Consider the following 19,964-nt stretch of genomic DNA (forward strand, 5'->3'; position numbering starts at 1 on the left):
GGTAATATTGAATTTAAAACAATTGTGGCTAATCACTCATTCAGTTAATTCTAAGCATGGATCAAACAACAAGACTAAAACCAACTCAACAGTTGTATTAAATCATTGAAGTAATTCACTTTGATGGTTGTGGAAAATAGGAAAATATTTGAGAGAAAGTTGCTTACCTATATTGTAATCAACCAATACCTACAAGAACTTTAATTATATCTAACAGGTTCAGAGAGTATCTCCTATTAGTTTCCAGAGTGGAACAGTCTCAACTTACCAGATCAACAATATATACTTTTAAATACATTTCTTTATATCTGGACCCTTTTTTTCCCATTTTTGGAATGCCAAATGGTAATCAGATAATGCAAGGTGTCAGAGTGACTGAGTTGAACAATCTGCAGAAGCTGAATCAACATGCAATTATAATTTACAAACATTTACTTTCTCTTCTTCACTCAAGATATTTATATGGTTACATTAAATAAATATTCATAAGCAGTCAAAGTTAAAGAAATCCTAATCCATAAAAACCTTAAGTAATTTTGGCTAAGTTACAAAATGTTAAAGTTAAAATCAATAACTATTACAATATGACACTGGAATAATAGTTGGTCCACAAAATAAACCCTGTTTCAAATCAAAACAACAGGAAGTAAATACAATGACCTGACTTCAAAAGTATGATTTGTTGGCTGTAAAATGTTCTTGGAAAATTTTGAGAACATGAAATCACTACATAAATGCAAATTATTTCCATTGTATCAACACACAGAGTGATTCCAATACTTGAAGTAGTAACAAATACAAAATCGTAACAAAAGGAGACGGACAAATCTGTTGATCTAACATCATTTAAGTTAACAGAATTCTGAATCATCACCTTTCTGTCATAAAACAACAGTTGCTTGGACTGTACCACAAATAAAGGTCAAACATCCTAATATGTGTTGATTTTTGGCTAAAAAATCCAAAAAACTTGTGTTGTGTTGCTCTTTCTTCTATGCATGGGATACACAATTCCAGAAAAACAAATTTATCACTTGTATTCTAGAAAGGAACAGCATTGCACAACAGAGAATGCATTTAGGGCAATCATCTCTATTGATCTCTTCAAATGATTAATTTTCTCTTGTTTTGCACCCAGGTTGCACAATTGTACAAAAATTTTTATGGCATTCTTAAATTCAAATGCTTTGACCCAGTTACCCTTGAAGGACAATGCTGTGAAGTATCCAAAATTTGGAAGATTTGTCATCAGCTATTCAAAATTTCACTGAGTCCTTTAGTAATCCTTGTGAAACACCATTTGTATTAATGTCACTGTACGTTTTTGTAAATTTAACCAAACTGTCAAAATAGAATACATCATTGCATACTTTACAATCATGTCCTAATCTAATTCTTTGACACGAGACTTCATTTTTGGAACAGTGAAAAGATTTGCTGGCTTAGCCAAAACTGTGTCACTACCTCGATTGTAGAAGCTCCACCCCAAACTCAGTACCCAGCATTTGCATGGGGTTCGAGGGGCAGTTTTGATGGTTCATCTGTGGTTCACAGAGGTAGTTACACAAGTGAGAGCACACAAGTTGCTTCAAAGGGATCCAACTGCCAAACAAATGTGGGCCCAGCATCAATCCCTGCGGAACACCACTGGTCTCAGGCCTCCAGAAATGTTATGTATTTTTACAACAAAGATATCAAAACAAATGAAATCCTAGCTTGACAATCAGACAGCAGTGGCTTATATGGATAGTGTATTTTGTGAATTGCAAACTTCCTTGATTCATAATGGCAGTACAACCTTTCTACAATAGCATAACATTTAAAAGGTCAATATCCTTTTAGAAAGTTCAAATAGTATCTACCAGGAAGAAAATATGGTGTTTGTTGATTATGGCAGGTCAGATTCAGTTTAGAAGGTAAAAGTGGGGACTGAAGATGGAGCTTAGAGTGGTGCTGGAAAAGCACAGCAAGACAGGCAGCATCTGAGGAGCCGGAAAATCAACATTTCAGGCAAAAGGATTCAGTTTAGAAATCATTTGAGCTTGAATTGGTGGCTTGTTCTTGCAATTTGTCTACCAACAATGTGTGTGTGGGATGTGTTGTGTTGTCCGTTTGTTATTGTGTAGTGGAGAAATCCAGCAAGTTCTTACATTAAGGTTGGCAATTGTGCTTAAAAAACATTTTGAAGTTGTTATTACTATCCATTACTTTCCATCCAAATCTTATTTATTGCACTTCGGACATGTCTCAACAGCACACTGTTGGAGAAGTGCTGAATTAATAACAGCCAACTTCGAGGTTTCGGTGTTATTTTGGGTACATATGAGGTCCTGAAATTGTTGAGGTTTTTATTGAAGTAATGAGTAATAGTTTCACTATTGTTAGCATTGCAAAATCTGCTCAAATGGAATTACTATTTTCATTTCTTAACAAAGCAATTGGGATATCCTAATGTCACAAAAGGATTATATAGGTCCAACTTTTCTTTTAATATCACCACTTATAATGAAATTCCAGAGACTGCAAATATCCAAATCCCAGAAACATAAGATGCACAATTTGGTAGAGGCACCCCTTCTCTATAATTGAATTTTATCCAGAAATTACAGTAGATTTTAGCTAATAGTGCCTAATTATATTCAACTGAAGGGAAACAGAAACATAGTACCCAATATATGAGGCAGCAAAGCTAAGGCTCTCAATATCCATGTATGTTAAAGATACTGTTTTATTCCAGTAAAAAGAAAACATTAATTTATGTCTGGTATTTAAATATTTTTCACTGCCAATATTACATTGTATAGTCGCCATTTATGGCTCTGGTATAAAATAAGAGCTAACAACTGGGAATTTGCTCTTCCAGTTGAAAGAAGATCCAAGATGAAGTAATGTAGATTTAAGTTGACAGAACTGGTAAGCAACAATAAGTACGAAGAATTGTCATATATAGGGAAGTGTTTTTTCTGTACTCAGTATTACAGAAGTGGAATTTGCTCTAGCACAGTTTAGCCCTGTGAATTATCTCATGTTTAAAATATTTCAAGACTATGCTCTGTTAAGTGCAATTAAAAACTAAAATTTTCTGGGAACATAATATAGACAACATGAGGTACCCAGGACAGTCAGCTCTTCTGTTTTCTGTATTCAAGTTGAACGCAAATATCACATTAATCCATTCTTGCCATTCCATGGGAGAGTTTAGACAATTCTCATCAAAACAGTAGTTCTATGGAAGGTGGTCCCATTTAACTAAAATCAGAAATAAGACCAGTCATAGAAACAGACCCTTCGGCACGGAAACAGACCCTTCGGTCCAACTCATCCAAGCCGATCAGGTATCCTAACCTAATCCAGTCCCATTTGCCAGACTTGGCCTACATCCTCTAAACCCTTCCTATTCATATATCCATCCAATGCCTTTTAAATGTTGCAATTGTACTAGCTTCCATCACTTTCTCTGGCAGTTCATTCCATACATGCACCAACTTCTGCATGAAAAAGTTTCCCCTTAGGTCACTATTATATCTTTCCCCTCTCACCCTAAACCTATGCCCTCTAGTTCTGCACTCCCCACCCCTGAGAAAAGACCTTGTGTATTTATCTTATCCATGCCCCTCATGATTTAAGTATCTTCTGAGGTCACCCTCAGGAATGACTGAGCTTCTACGGCCCTCTAATTAGTAAAGAAATTCCTCCTTATCTTAGTATAAAATGGAATATGTCCACAGGTGCAAAACCATCAGTCAGGGAAAACATCTTTTCTGTAAAGTCCTTTTAAGAATTTTGTCGATTTTAAATTGGATCACCTGTCATTTCTGTAAACTTGAGAAGTTCCCTTAATGTGCTCTCGTAGGAGAGACCTGCGATTCCAGGAATTAGTCTGATAAATCTCTGGCACACTACCTGAATGGAAAAATACATTCTTCCTTAAAGAGGATTAAAATTATATTTCGAGTGTTCCTTTACTTAATTCTAAAATATTCCCAATTCTTGTGCTTGCAACTTTTTTGGCAAGTTCATTAGCCTCCTTTGATCTAATTCAAATCTCTGACTTACTTTGTTAGCCACAGTTGATTCATTTTACCTCTTAAGTTTGGTGCCTTAAAGGAATTCTGTTTTTTTAAAAAAGAAATGACCCATGTATGAATACTTTAAATACTAGCCTGTCTGTCATTTTTTAAATGTGTTTTTTTTCTAATTCATCTTCTGTTTATTTTGTTTAGATTTAAGACCTAGTTTCAGATTGAACTACATTGCTTTTGAACTTACTGGAAAATTCTAACAGGTTATGGTCATTCTTCCCTAAAAATTAGTTTTGACTAGACTATTATTGACCTCATCTCTTTGCATAACACTAGATCTAAAATAGTCCGTTCTGCAGTTGATTAGTCTACCCTGCTTGAGAAAACAAATCTCATACACATCCCAGATCTCCACAACATTGATGCTCATGAAATATAGTTATGAGACTGAAATCATCCAAAATTACACCTTGTAAATGGACTGATCTCCTGAGTTATACCATGCTAAACTTAATCACAATTGTTTGGTAGGTTATAAACAACAGTTACGAATGCCTGCTGTCCCTTGTTGTTTCTGGAATGCACTGCCTGGGAGAGTAGTTGAGGCAGAAAACCATAACCTTTCGAAAGTATTTGGATGAGCACTTGAACAATCATAACCTTTAAGATTATAAGTTTCGGCAAGTTGAATTAGTGTAGATTTAAAGTTGTTTTTGTCAGTACTGACTCAATGCACCCAACAGCCTCTTCTGTATTCTTATAATTCGATGAAAGGAAGAAGATGGAGTCTAGACGTAGCTTTTTAAACCTAAATATAGGTAAGTGTGTAGGCTTAAAAGGTGAACGGGCTAAGGGATAGATCAATAAAGACTAAGCGCTGACAGAGAGATATTTCAGAATACTCAGATTAAGTATATTTATACAACAAAGAAAAACTCAAGGAAGAATCTATTATTTGTGGTTAACTAAAGTAGTTAGGGAAAGCAACAAACATGGAGGAAAAGGATATAACTGCACAAAGATAAAGTCTGATAATTGTTCATAAAGAACAGTACAGACTGACTAAAAGGTTAATGAGGGGGAAGAAATGAGATTGAGAAGGCTTTCCACTTACTCTCCAGGATGGGTCATAAGCAGTTGTTTATCTGGAATGCAAGCCTGTGTCACAATGGTAACTGCTCCTCTCACCTCCCCAGAGGTCACACAATCTCCACAATGCTGAACCCAACTGCTTTTAAATACACAATTGAGGAGTCCAGTCTGCTCTATGCACTGCCAACATCCAAGTACAGGCTACAGAGGAAAATCCTCTGAGCTATATATTTGTTAAAAAGCCAAAAGCTTGTATTTGAGCTTTCACTCAGGAATCAACTTCTCCTCACCAAAACAGTGAATCAGAACTTAAATTTCAACAAATGTTTGAGACACCCTTTCAAGGATGAGTCAAAGGGAGGTAGGAAATAAAGTTGTACTCAAGATATATGGGAGCTAGTGGACTTTAGACAGATTAAGCAAATGGGCAAAAATCTGACAAATGGGGTATAATGACACAAAATTTGAGACTGTCATTTATGACTAAAAGCATTGAGAAGAAAGAACATATTCTCGAAATGGTGAGACATTGCAGAGCTCCACAATTCACAGGGATAGGGGTATCTTAGTGCACAAATCGCAAAGGTTTGTATGTATAAAGAGTAAGTAATAAGTCAAGGAAATACAATATTATTGTTTACTGCAGGGGAACTGAATTCCCAAGTAAGGGTGCTACACTTCAGTTATACAGGGCACTGGGGAGATTACTTCTGAAATGCTATGTTCAATATTTGTGACAGGATGTAAATGCATTAGTAGTTCAGAGGAGGTTTCCTTGAATAATGTGTATAATTAAGTTGGTCATAAGGAAAAGTTGGACATATTAATACTGCATACACTGAAGTTTATAAGATTTGAGGTAATTTAAATGAAGCATACAAGATCCTGGAGACAGCTGAAGAGTGTAGATGGAGAAAGGATGTTTCCACTTGAGGGAGATATAGAACTAAAATAATTTGTTCCATACTGTTTTATTTTATGTATTTGCATCCATAACAATGAAGAACCTGAAGTGATATATCTGAACATGCAACCTATTGTGTTCAATTTACAAAAGTATGTTTGCCCTAGTATTTTTAGAAAGTGCCTGATGATGCCAACCATCCAAATGATACGTCCTGACTGACTGCAGATGCACACTTCTGATTATTTAAAATATAAAGTCAAAATTTAAAAATAATAACAATTCTACTTTATTCAGGACATTTTTCTCTTCACCAATGTTTATTACTTTTAAAGCTTTGTTCTATATTTCAATTTATTTCAGAGATTATGCTGCTACTATAACATGGGGGTTTGCAAACACAAACTTGGGCTGCTGCTGTACTTGAGATCATTTGCAACAGAACAATGAAGAGCACTGGCTCTAATCAGCTGCTCATAGCCTAAGTATTGTGCTGAGAATGTCCCTCTGATGGACAGTCTTTGCTAATGAGTTCAAAAATCAATAACTGATCACTAACTGGGTCAGGGTACCAATTGAAGAGTATGTAAAGTGACAATATAAGCAATGTGAAGCAAGAAATATGCTATGAGGCTGTTAAAATGGGAGATGGAATTTAAAGCTACGCATCTAAGAAAATTGCTGTGAAAGGAGAGCCCTTCCATCGTGAGATGTCAAGTGGATATCTTCAATAATCAGAGCGCTAATTGAAGCAGTTCTGCTTATAAGTGGTCAATACTGCATCACTTCTCTTTGGGTGACATGATAATTCAGGGTGATTTGATGACACCTACACCAAGAGAATTTGTTCAACTGCCCTCAAATGATCTTCAGGAGGATTTGGAGGTCAAAAGGCGAGAAGTTTGTCTTGATTCTGGCTTAGGATATGGTCTGCCTCTCGGCATTGAAGATACTTGAAAAGTCTTAATTCTGTGCAAGAACAATAAAAATCTTGGTAAAATATGCAATGAGATTACTCACGAGTCAGGAAAAGTCACAGAGTCAAGATTAATCAGTTATCAGTGCTTCTGTCAACACATTTCCCTACTGAAAAGTTAGCATTTACATTTATGTTATCACTCTTCATAAAGAAACAGTAACTTGCAAACATTCCAGCAGACTCACTACACTTCTCAAGCTGAATGTTAAATAATACCTACATTATAGTTTGGTATTCCCATTCTCGAAAATCAAAACATCTCTGACATTTGAACAATGGCTCTTCGGATAAAGTTGCACGACAACTGGATTCAAAATCACATCTCCTCGATGGAAGCATTCATGCTACCAATGATTCAAACATAGCTGCCACTGACAAGTACATGTAGCATTGCAATTATGCAAAACAAGTCCAGCCTCTGCTTTGTGTTATAACATTGTTAATGGTCATCCTCACAAATACAGTATAATTCTATATGAGAAACAGTATTGCAACTAAGGAAAGATTTACAGCATTGAACACTTTACAAATGCAACTGACAGTGGTCATATGAACAATAATTCACTTTTCAGTACCCTTGAATTAACCCCATTATGCAATGCATTTTAAAGAGTTTCATGTTTATCTGTGGAAATAAAATATGGTCTCCCAAAATTCCAGTTTGATAAGCATTTGAAATTATTAACTCACTTTCTTCTGTAAGACAATGACTTTTCGCTCTTTGACTTCCATCATGTCTTTCAGATCACGGATTTCTCCAGCTAAGATTCCTTTTTCTTCGGCCATTTCCTGCATCTGTTTTGACTTCTTATTTAACATATTCTCCTTCTCTTCCAGCCGCAGACGCAGTGCATCCACCTAGATACAGCAATGACTATGTTATTTCATGGTACCTAGCATCTACTTATTAGAGATGTCCATGTATTATGAAAATAATTTCTGTTACACAGTTCATATTGCTGCTGTTGAAATTTGAGAAAAGGATTATGCAAGTTTATTAATTTATTTTATGAAAGATCATTCACTCTCCAGCACATTTTGGAAGGTACGGGCTTTTAACTGGCATACTTTGCTAGAAGCACCTCATTTACAAAACACAGGCTAAGGTAGTTCACATGCTCATGTTTGATGAAAGTTATAATTTAATAACCAAACTAAAGCTTTCCAGAGTCTACACATGCCACTTTCACCAACCCGCTGATAAACACACAAGAATATGTAAGGACATATTTGTGTGTCATGGATCTATGAGTATTAAGATCTCATACATGAAATCTGACCCATTTATTTTCCGGATTATTCATATCTAGCTAAGAGCAATGTACAGTATATACTGACATTATATTCCTATAATATTGATCTAAGGCAAATATATGGAGGAAACAGCAATATCCAGAGATTAACCCTTTTCAAACTACAATCTGTTAAATTTTAATTTGTGTACCTCAGAAATGGCTATTACAAATATCTAGCGCGATTGCACTCAAATGTTGATGCCATTTCTTTCCGAAAAGATGCTGCTCGGCCTGAGTTTCTTTCATTATTTTCCACTTTTATGTAGAATTTTTTGCAGGTGAAGTTGGATTTATATTTGGAAAATACTAGGAATGCCACATTGCCATAAGGATTAATTTAATTGTTCTGGAGCTAGAACAGCTGAGAAATAAGCAGAAAGAACCTATCGGGAGGTATAAAATAGGTTTAAATCAGATGCAGAGCACGATCAGAAACAAAAGGCTTATGATGATTTGGGAGTCGCTTAGCAAGACAGACAAAGTGAGACCCATGCTTAAGCTGAGGTATCCACAATCACAAGGTGTTGACTAAGTTTGGAGAATTCATCTGGCCAGATGATAGTAGAAGAATCCCAATAAAAAACTCATCTCGAAACAACAGAATGCTCAGAAGAAATTCAGTGAATACCAGAGATTTGTAGCACATCTCTGTTTGGTCCCAAGTGAAGGAACCCATAAGATCCTGTATATTAGAGGGAAACTCTAGAGTGGAAATGAGAAAGTTTATGAAATATGGAACTAAGCGAGTAGCTTGGTTGCCTGGTTTGAGTTTTATATAGAACACAGAACATTACAGAGCAGTACAGGCCCTTCGGCCCTCGATGTTGAGCCGACCTGTGGAACCAATCTGAGCCCATCTAACCTACACTCTATTCCATTCTTGTCCATACACCAATCCAATGACCATTTAAATGCCCTAAAAATTGGTGAGTCTACTACTGTTGCAGACAGTGTGTTCCACACCCCGACTACTCTCCGAGTAAAGAAACTACCTCGGACATTTGTCCTATATCTATCACCCCTTAATTTAAAGCTATGTCCCCCTTGTGCGAGCCATCACCATAGGAGGAAAAAGGCTCTCACTGTCCAATCTACCTAACCCTCTAATTATCTTATATGTCTCAGTCAAGTCACCTCTCAACCTTCTCTCTAACGAAAACAGTCTCATGTCTCTCGGCCTTTCCGCACAATACCTTCCCTCCGTACCAGACAACATCCTAGTAAATCTCCTCTGAACCCTTTCCAAAGCTTCCACATCCTTCCGATAATGCGGTGACCAGAACTGTACGCAATACTGCAAATGTAGCCGCAGAGTTTTGTACAGCTGCAGCATGATCTCATGGTTCCAAAATTCAATCCCTCTACTAATAAAGGCTAACACACTATAAGCTTTCTTAACAACCTATTCAACCTGGGTGGCAACATTCAAGGATCTATGTACACTGTCAAGAATCTTCCCATTAGCGCAGTACTCTGCATTCCTGTTATTCCTTCCAAAGTGAATCACCCCACATTTTTCCTCATTAAACTCCATTTGCCATCTCTTAGCCCAGCTCTGCAGCTTATCCACGTCTCTCTGTAATCTACAACATCCTTTGACACTATCCACTACTCCACCGACCTGAGTGTCATTTGCAAATTTGCTAACCCATCCTTCTAAGGATTCAGACATCACGGTCCATATACAAAGTTGTTGACAGTACCCAAACAAAGCAGTTAATCTTCCAAACTGAAATAGTATTTGACAGGGGGGTTTTGCCGTAAATATCTAAGGAGTTTAGAATTGAAGTAAAGACGTCCCAATTTAAAGTTATCATGTTCAATCTAGTTTTATTATGTTTAACGTAACTGACTATTTGATGTAAAATGCAGTTACTTTGATGCATGATCTGTGATGTTTGCACAGTAAAATGATTTTGTTAGTTAACCTAAAAATTGTGATTTTATTCGCAGGAGTTAATACCAGGGTTTTTAGGTTCCAAAAAAGTCAAAACCATGACTTATCCATACTGTCATAACACACTATAAAATCAAAAATATTCCACGAGAGAAATCAAAGCTCTCGCTACTTTCTTTCGATTCTGGTAAGAGATAAAAACCAGCAGAAAAACTGAGATTGAAGTTGATGTTGCACACTTCATCTTGCAGATCAAGAAAATAAATCTGACTCCACAGCCAGAACTCTTTCAATTATAAACACAATAAAACTGATGCACGATCTGCACCACTTATAATGCTCATGCACATATCAAAAAAAATTGCTGTTATTTGCCATTGCCCTTAAGTTAACAGAAAGCAATCGGTTTGCTTTGCCACATAAATACTATCTCAGTTCAACTGCCTTTCTGTCTGCAACTTCTAAGGCACATGGTTAATAACTGCAGGTATTGCTTTTTGGTGGTTATATTAGAAATTACGCAGCATTCTATTGTCAGCCTGTTTTAAGTCAATATCTAGCAACTAAAGAGAAATGTTTCCTCTGAGCCTCAGTAACACCAAGTCATTCAAGAGTGCTTTCTCATGAAAGGTCATTGACCCGACAAGTTAACGGCACAAATGCTGTCTAAACTGCTGGGTTTTTCGTAGCTTCTTTGTTCTCATTTCACCCAAAAGCAAAGCAATCTTTTGGATGTGCAGATGTGAATTAATCTTAAAAGGCACCACACAATGCAAAAAGTCAGACATGCACAGCAAATGGAAGTTGGAGGAAATACTGCTCAAGAGCTACTTCCTTTAAAACTTTGGGAAGCAAATCAAGGGACCTGGACCAAAGTTAGGTACAGGAGGTCATATTTTTCAAAGCTATTTTTTAAAATGCATTGCGCTGTTCTAATATTTTGATGTGCTTGCTATCTCCAATGTTCTATTTAACCATTAAAAAAAACCAAGTGTTTTTAGTCTTAATGCATTTTAATGGTAGGTTATCTTCTAGCTTTAGGATCAGTGGCTGCATTCTTCCATCTGTACATGACGACTGACATGCAACAAATCAAATCTATTGGAGATGGTTAGCATTACATGGTGCACTTTTGACGATGGCAAAAGACCAATCCATGACAACTACATTCTGCCAGAGAGGTTGCATATGTTCGCACCTGTCCAAAACTACTATAAATCAACGAGCATCATGGTGGTACAAAGTAGCCTGGAGAGGATATCATCATTTTCCTAACATCAGCTAGCACCTCCTAGATACAACAATCTTTGCTCAGAGGGCTCATATTATGCCTATAAGCATCCTCAAGATGGAACTTTGTGTTCTGCTGATCATCTAGATACAGCTACCTTGCCACATAGTCACATGCTTATGGATTTTCTATCTTCCACCCTGTGAACAGGACTAAGCCAGTAAAGTCAGCTCCATTTGATGAATGCCAACATATTTGGGATACCTTTACTTTTGAAAGGACTGCTACATTTATAATTTCATCACTCCATCAGATGTACAAAATGTGCTATAACAGTTATGGTGAAAGATTTTTACCCTCCTTTCTTGATAGTTCTAAGTTATTCATGTTTCAAATACAGTCAGTTCTGCTATAACGCAGTCGTTCTGCTCTCGTGCAAACCCATGTTATAACAAAATCGCCTAATAGCAGCACCATTTAAAGTGATGGGGCCGGAATTGTGTTATAATCATTACACACCTTAAAAAGTTCACACTGGGGGGGTGGATCTAAGACGGCGGCGATCTGAGAAGATCACACTGCAGAGCTTCACATCGCAGCAGGAGCAGGACAGTCCGTTAATCGCCCAACCCAGGTCATCAGGATTTCTTGGGGCGTTGGAAAGATTGTGGAGCCCCAAGAAACATTTAAAAATTGACACCTGTATTTTCAGCTGTCCAGAAATGCCTAAAAAGGGAGGAGGAGGATCAGAGGTCGAGTCTGCAGCTCAGCCTGCAGCAGCCTCGGAGCCGATTACTCTCCAGGACCTGGTGAACCAGCTCTCGAAATCTCGCAGATGGGGAAACAGATTGAAGATAAGCTGGCTCCAGTCTCGCTCATGCTGCAGAATCATGAGCAACAGCTGGGAGACCTGGAGAAGAGGACGGATAAGGTGGAACACAGGGTCACAGTGGCGGAAGCTAATGCCAGTTCATTCAAGGATGAGATCCTAGCCCTGAAGAAGCAGATTCGTAATTTGCGTGACCAAGTGGATGATCTTGAAAACAGGGGCAGGAGAAAAAACATTCAGATCATCGCGGTCTGCCTGAGTGTAAGGAAGGTGAGCGGCCTACGGAATTTGTTGAAGATTGGCTTCCGAAATTCCTTGACTTGGAGACTGGCACGAGAGAATTGAAGATAGAGGGGGCTCACCGGGTCGCAGCACGGAGGTCGGGTCTGGGTCAACGCCCTCATCTTCTCCTGGTGCAGTTCCATCATTACTGGGATAAGGAGAGTCATGGAGGCTTCCAGATTCCAGGGGAAGGATCCAAAGACCTTAATTTACAAGGGGTCTAAGATTATGTTTTTTCAGGACTTTTCAGCGGCGGTGATCCAGAAACAAAAATCTTATGATGGTGTCAAGAGAAGACTGAAGGAGCTTGGGATTCAGTACTCCCCGAGATATCCAGCAGTGCTTCAGATCACCTTAGATGGATCCATGCATCTCTTTGACACATCGGAGAAGGCAAGAGACTTTGTGGAGAAAGTGAGGTCTGCAGATGCTGGAGATCCGAGCTGGAAATGTGTTGCTGGAAAAGCGCAGGTCAGGCAGCATCCAGGGAACAGGAGAATCGACGTTTCGGGCATAAGCCCTTCTTCCTGAAGAAGGGCTTATGCCCGAAACGTCGATTCTCCTGTTCCCTGGATGCTGCCTGACCTGCTGCGCTTTTCCAGCAACACATTTCCAGAAGAGACTTTGTGGACAAACTAACCTAATTTAAACAATTGTAATATGTATAAATATTGTTGCTTGGGTATGCGTTTATCATTCTGTAAAACAAATGGAGCAAAATCCGGTTGGAGCTTTGCTTTTCCCCTTTTTTTCCTCTATTGATAATGATTTGGTTCCAACTATGTCTGGCGGTGGTTAAGATGTACATTTTAAATTTCTAAGTTAGGACATACCAAAGGATGGATGGGGTATTTATTCCCTTTTTTTTTAATGAAAGAATTTTTTTTATTCATATTGATATTCTATGGGGTGGTTATTCTTTTTAGCTTGTGCTTGTGTTGCGGCTCTAGCTGGGAGAAGTGAAGGCGGTTGAGATGGTTAGATGCCTATTTATGGGCAGTTCAGGACGGGTAGTTGCCTTACTCAGCGCCATTGGCGCTTTATATGTTGGTTTGTTTTCTAGTTTTTGTTGTTTTTTATTTTTAATAATTTTGTATGTTTGTTAAACGCAGTGGTTTTAGTTTATGTCGTTTTTATATTTGGTGGACCATGCGACACGAAGGCTCAGCAATTTGTGGTTCGGGTTCCTCCTCTCTGGAATTTAAATGTAATTGCAGAAGATTATGGCTAATGATTTGATTAAATGGTGTACCTGGCATATCAAGGGAAGTCACTCACCAATTAAGAGGAAGAAGATACTCTTGAATCTTAGAAAGGAGAAGGTGGATATTGCTTTGCTACAGGAGACACATTTTGATTTTCAATAAACAAACACTCAGGAGACTGAACGGTTGGTTCAGCTCCTTTATCTGGCACCGTAAACGGCCAGCATTAAATTAGCCAAACTGCAGTTGCCTCACAGATTGAGGGGAGTAAACCTTCCGGCCATTAAAAATTACCAATTAAGCTCGCTTTTGACCTACGTGAGTGATTGGGCTTGCGGGGACCCTCTTTCAATATGACTAGATATCGAAGCCTCCGAAGCAAGATGCCCCCTTACCAGTTTGCTGTTTTTGGACAAGGTGAGGACAGTTAGGGAATATTGCCATAACCCAATAGTCATCAATACTGTTAAAGTATGGAGGGCAATTCAGCAGAGGGAAGGTAATATTGGCAAAACATCTTTGTTTATACCTTTAGTAGGTATGCCGGGTTTTCAACCGGGTATGATAGATTCAGGATTTAAACATTGGGCAACTAAGGCTATATCTTGCATGGGTGATTTATTTGAGGGAGATGTAATGATGTCCTTCGATCAGTTAGTATGGAAGTACGAGTTACCTAATAGAGACCTCCTTCGTTTTCTTCAAGTTAGGGATTTTATTCAAAAAAAGACCACACTTTTGACTGATCCCTACAAATCTGACCTAGAAAGAGGGGTACTAAGGGCTAAGAGTACACTCTCTGTCAGTACTCTATATCACCAATTGGGGGGTGCCACCTCAGATGAGTCTGATCAACTCTGCAAGATGTGGGAAAGAGAGCTGGGTGTTGAAGTTTCTTCAGAGGCATGGGAGGATATTTGGGAGAATGCAAGGAAGGTATCAATTTGCAGTTCAAAATTCTCCACAGGGTCCACTTAGCCCCAGACCATTTGTCAAAATTTAAACCAGGGGTATCTTCAGCGTCCCAAGTGCAAGGTCTGCACGGGCACTCTTACCCATTGTCTTTGGTCTTGTGACAGGCTTCAAACATATTGGAGCGATGTGGTGGGTGCAATGGAGAGGATTTTAGGTGTAGGGGTGGAGAAGGACCCTATTTCTCTCCTTTTGGGCCTACCCATTGTATTTCCTGCAGATGCGCATAAGAAAAAACTTTTCAATATTCTTGCGTTCTATGCAAGGAAGAATATCTTGCTAGGTTGGATATCTGAAAACCCCCCAGGCCTGTCAGGTTGGCAGAAGATTGTTATGGAGTACATTCCCTGGATTTTCTCACAAATATGGTATACCACACAAAACTGAGAATTTTTACAAGACATGGTAACCCTTTTTGAAATACCTGGACACAGATTTATCTGCCACACTAACAAGGGCTTTTAGATAGCCGTAACAATTGTGTTTCATGAGTCCAATATCCAGGGAGGAGGAACTGTGAATGTATGAATGTTTTGTTTGGCTGGGCTGAGTTATGACTATTTATTTAGTTAAATAGCTAGTTTAGTTTTTTTTTAAATTTTATACTTCTCTATATATGTTTATACATTCGTATAGGAGGGTGGGTTGGGGAATTTTTTTTATTATTTGGCTTTAGTTTTGTACTATTTTTGTACTGTTTTGAATTGCATAGTTTTGTATTTGTTGTAATATTTAAAAATCTATTTTTTCTTAATAAAAATATATTATAAAAAAAGTTCACATTATAGAAAGTGCTCCCAATTCATCATTTGTTTTATAGTGAATTTACATGAATAAAGCATGCATTATAGCAGAATGATCTGTACAGAGAAGTGTGGAGAACACAGCCCTCACAAACTATATGTTGCTTCAAAGAGTCAACGAATATTTTATGATCTGGTTAAAAGGTTGTAGCTGCTTTTCTAATCCATATATCAGGTTGTATGTCAAGCTACAGATTGCCACCGTGGATTCAAGATAGCAGAATTTGCTATTAATTTCTTCAACATATTATTTGTGATTGGGATAGACTTTTCTCATTCTTTCAAGGGATAAAGATACTCTGGTTAGGTCATCACTTACGAGCAATCCTAACTATCCTTGCTAAGGTGGTGTTAAGAGACCTTCTTAAACTGCTGCAATCCCTTTGAGGTAGGTACATTGATAGAGTGGTTCGGGAGGGAGTGCATGGGTTTTGATCCAGTAACAATAAAGGAACAGTGATACAGTCCCAAGGTAGGATAGTGCATAGCTTGGAGGGAAAATTGCAGGCAGTGGCGTTCCTATGCATCAGCTGCCGTGGTTATTCTAGGTTATATGACATAACATGCCCCATGCTCACAGTTTTTTTGATTGTTATCTTCAGGTACTTGCCTTTAAGTAGAGATGGAAAAACACATTGCACAGTGTGCAAAAGACTCCAATTTGAGTTTATGTTCAAATCTGAGCACATAAACTCATACACAAAGATGTTTTCAAAGTTGAGAGGATACTTAGATGAATATCGGGGCAATATGAAACTGAAATGGTTGAACAGCAATAGGCTACTTAGCCCTGAAAACAAGTTAATCAAATCATGGCTAATTTGCACCACCATTCCACTTAAACACTATTTACTCTTCATTACACTTAACGAATTAAAAACCATTGATCTAAATTTTGTAAATTTTAATTAAAACAATCAAAGAGAGTGTTCAGGATTTCCAGTTTTTTTAATTTGAAATCAATGAACTAATGAGACATATGTTCTATGGTGGATATTTTCTCAACCTGTTCAGAGTAGGGGTGGGACTTAAACCTGGGCTGTCTGGCCCACACTACCACAGGGAGACAGAACTATTTGCAGTGTTGAAATGGAGGTGGATAGAAGGGCAATCATGCAGTGTACGCAGAAATCTGTAATCCTCATCTTAAAAACAATGAGGTTTTGTGATAACTGTATGACAAAGGCAGAAAGGCAACAAGATGACAGGCACAAGTACTGAAGCAGAGTCATGTCAGCTTTGAAGGTCGATGAGGAGTTTATAGCAGGTGGATTCTTGGAGGGACACAAAAAAAAATCATAAAACATGACAGCAAGGAAAGCATTTTAGCCAAATCAGTGTATTCTATTCCAAAATTATCCTTCTCCCTCAGGAAAGACACAAGTCAAACAAAATTGGACAAAGACAGAGATGGTCACATTACCCATCAAGAGGTTGGAGGTGGTGATTTTTTAAGGTCATGGGTTTATGTGGGGAAGCATGTTTGCAAGCTGAAGCTCTGAGAACAATAAGACAGATGATCCAGATCGGGGTAATGGCAGAACAGCTGGATAATGTAGGTAAAATAACCTGTTGGTACCTTCTGCCTTGGCTCACTCCCTAAGGACAGCTGCAACTGTGGTTTCCAAACCACAGTGTAAATGAGATGCTGCAAGATCAGAACCTAAATTCCATTGTAGTGCCACTTCCATAGCTTAGTAAGGAGCATTCTTGGGACTTAATAAATCCAACCTGTGCTGAACTCAACCTAAGAATAATTGGTGCTGTAATGAGATACAGAAAAAGCAGTAAAACATTCTGTTTGCCGTCACAGATGTCACACAAAAAAAACAAACTATATCACATGTACACATTTCTAGGCAGGGGACTAAGAAATAAAAGCATTCAAAATACACATTATATATTGTCAATTATATTTCAATTATATGCAGTCTTAATGTGGTCAAACGGTACAGAGTTCTGACGTAAAAAATACATGATTGAAAATGGTTGCCAGCAAAATAAAAATACCTCCCTGGTTATGCTTTTCTTCACTCAACCATTACTGTCAGTTATGGAAGTTGAACAAACAGCTTGTTTGGACTAAGAACCATAATTTTCTGTGAATGTGAGTGGCTGACATTATTCAGCAGCGACTGACAGGAGGATTGGCCCACCCAAAGAGTAAAAGTGATGTGGTTGAACTTTACAAAACTACAGCTGTAAACACAGTAACTAAAAGGTTAAAAACAGAGAATGGATTGTTACATTTCTTGAAAAAGAAAATAATTGGGGTAGGAGAGGAGTCCATTTTTCTCTTCCTAAGACGACAGGAGTCCCAAGTAATTTCCTGTGGGTACTATTGTAGAATTTCACCCCCTACTGGTTTTATTGCTCCTTCGTTACATTCACTGCAGCTATAGTGGCAGCCCATGATTGATAATACTCGGTTGCCATATTCAGTTGTTTGTAACCAACTCCCAACATTTGCAACCCTCAAATCCCCATGTGTCTTATGTCTTGGACACTTCAAATGCTTTGTAGGAGTGGAGCCTCGTCCTGGGCCCTGAAGTTAAACATCATAGCAAAGTTCTTAGGGAATCCTTAGATTCACTTTTGTTCTTTTAAAAGAAATTGATGTGATCCAATTAGATTACTAAAGAGAGAGGAACATCCACAATTTAATTAACTTAAATGCTCTGGCTCCATCTTGTAAATTGTGCACACCACAACAAGAGTCACCTTCAGGTTTTAAGAGTTATGATTATTGAACAATATCATGGTCAGCCAAGACTTCTGACTCAGGCTGAGATTTGGCATTTCAAACTCAAAAGCAATGGACAGGCAGTTCCTGGGTTATGAATGGTTTCCATTCTTAAATATGCTCAAAGTCAATTTGTACACAAATCAGACCACAATTTAATAAATAAAAACAGCTTCTCATACGTATGAGTGAACATTCATACGTCAAATCTTTAAACTTAATATTAACACACACTTACATGGGATATCATTTTGAAGTTTGAGCTTGATAAATCAAATGTTCAAAAATGAAAACACCAACTGACTACATCTGCTCCCTTTAAACTAAGTTTCCTTAGGCAAGATTTAAGTAGAAATTGTATCATAGCACACTCTAGTGGCATTTAAATTTCACTGCTAATATAATACAAATGCATTGTTACAGTCAAGCTGAGAGTGTGTGCGCAGTCCAACAGTACCCTTACTGAGCAATCTGACCCGACAGTCTGCAATCTCAACAAACTTCTCTGCAGTGCTAATATCTGGGTGTCATGTGCGAGGTGAGAAAAAAAAGGTGAAAAGTTTCTACCTTTGCTGTCTCGGACATATCCTCAGCATCCCTTGGTAGGGCAACATTACCACCTCAGACCATGAAGCTAATTCCAAGAGTGTATACTCATTGTTAACCTCACATCACAAGACCATAAAATGTAGGAAGCCAGAAGCAGGCCATTCAGCCAGAGTCTGTTCTGCCATTCAGTAAGACCATTGTTGATCTGATAGGTCTCAACTTCACTTTCTTCTCTTTGCCCTTAGCCTTTGATTTCCTTACTGTTTAAAAATCTGTCCACCTTAGCCTTGAAAATACTGAATGGCCAGGCCTCATTGACCTAATGAATTTACTACCCTCAGTCAAAAAGCACTGATGGCAGGGAGACTGAATGCTTGTTGTGGCAAATGAGGAGCCAATCAAGCACAATGGACTATACCAAGCTTCTCAAATGTTGTTGTAGCTGTAACTGCCCAAGACAAATTTATTCGATCATCACTTGTGCCTTCAGATGGTAGACAGGCTGTGAGGAGTCAGATGGTGAATTACATGTTTCAGAATTCCTTGTCTTTGAACGGTTATTTAGCCATAGTATTTAAGCACTGGTCCAATTAAGTTGAGTGAATGGTAATCCTCAAGATTATTGATAGTGGGGGACTTGGCAATGGTTATGCAATTAATTCACGGGGAGATGGTTGGATAGTCTCTTGTTGAAGATGGTTATGTCCTGGTGGATATTTTCTTTCCCCTTCCATAAGTGGCAAATGTCATTCATGCCACACATCAATTCAAGCCTGAATTGTCCAGATATTGTTACATGCAGGTTAAGAGTGCTTCAACAGCTGAGAAGTTGTGAATCATGTCAAACATTATGCAATCATTAGCATACATTCCCACATCTGGCCTTATAACTGAGGGATGCTCATTGATGAAGCAGCTGTACATGTTTAGGACATCCACCAACTTAGACACGAACTAGTTAATTTGTTCCCCCACACTCTCTTTCCAAAGAAATACTATTCATTAGCACTGCAAACTATATCTTTCATCACTTTGCTGATGTACACTGATGGGACAGTAATTAGCCATATTGGGATGCTATCAGCATTACGCTGGCTCGGGACACAGCTAATTCTAGAGTTCACTTCTTCAGTACCACTGCCAGGAGTCAACAGAAAACAT

At 38.2% G+C, this 19,964-nt stretch overlaps 1 protein-coding gene across 9 annotated transcripts in view; it reads right to left on the reverse strand.

Annotated features, from left to right (window-relative positions):
* The window catches only part of LOC148146771 (ELKS/Rab6-interacting/CAST family member 1-like), a 922,009-nt gene that overhangs the window by 798,806 nt on the left and 103,239 nt on the right, over positions 1 to 19,964 (reverse strand). For all 9 annotated transcript variants that reach the window (XM_087997334.1, XM_087997331.1, XM_087997333.1 and 6 more), the window contains one exon: positions 7,688 to 7,855. In XM_087997334.1, coding sequence (XP_087853460.1) covers positions 7,688 to 7,855 — 168 coding nt within the window. The remainder of the gene's footprint in view (positions 1 to 7,687; positions 7,856 to 19,964) is intronic.

The sequence above is a fragment of the Chiloscyllium plagiosum genome, unplaced genomic scaffold (assembly GCF_037043375.1).
Source record: "Chiloscyllium plagiosum isolate Xiang-an unplaced genomic scaffold, Cpla_swu_hap1 HiC_scaffold_19, whole genome shotgun sequence".
Classification (NCBI taxonomy): Eukaryota; Metazoa; Chordata; class Chondrichthyes; order Orectolobiformes; family Hemiscylliidae; genus Chiloscyllium; species Chiloscyllium plagiosum.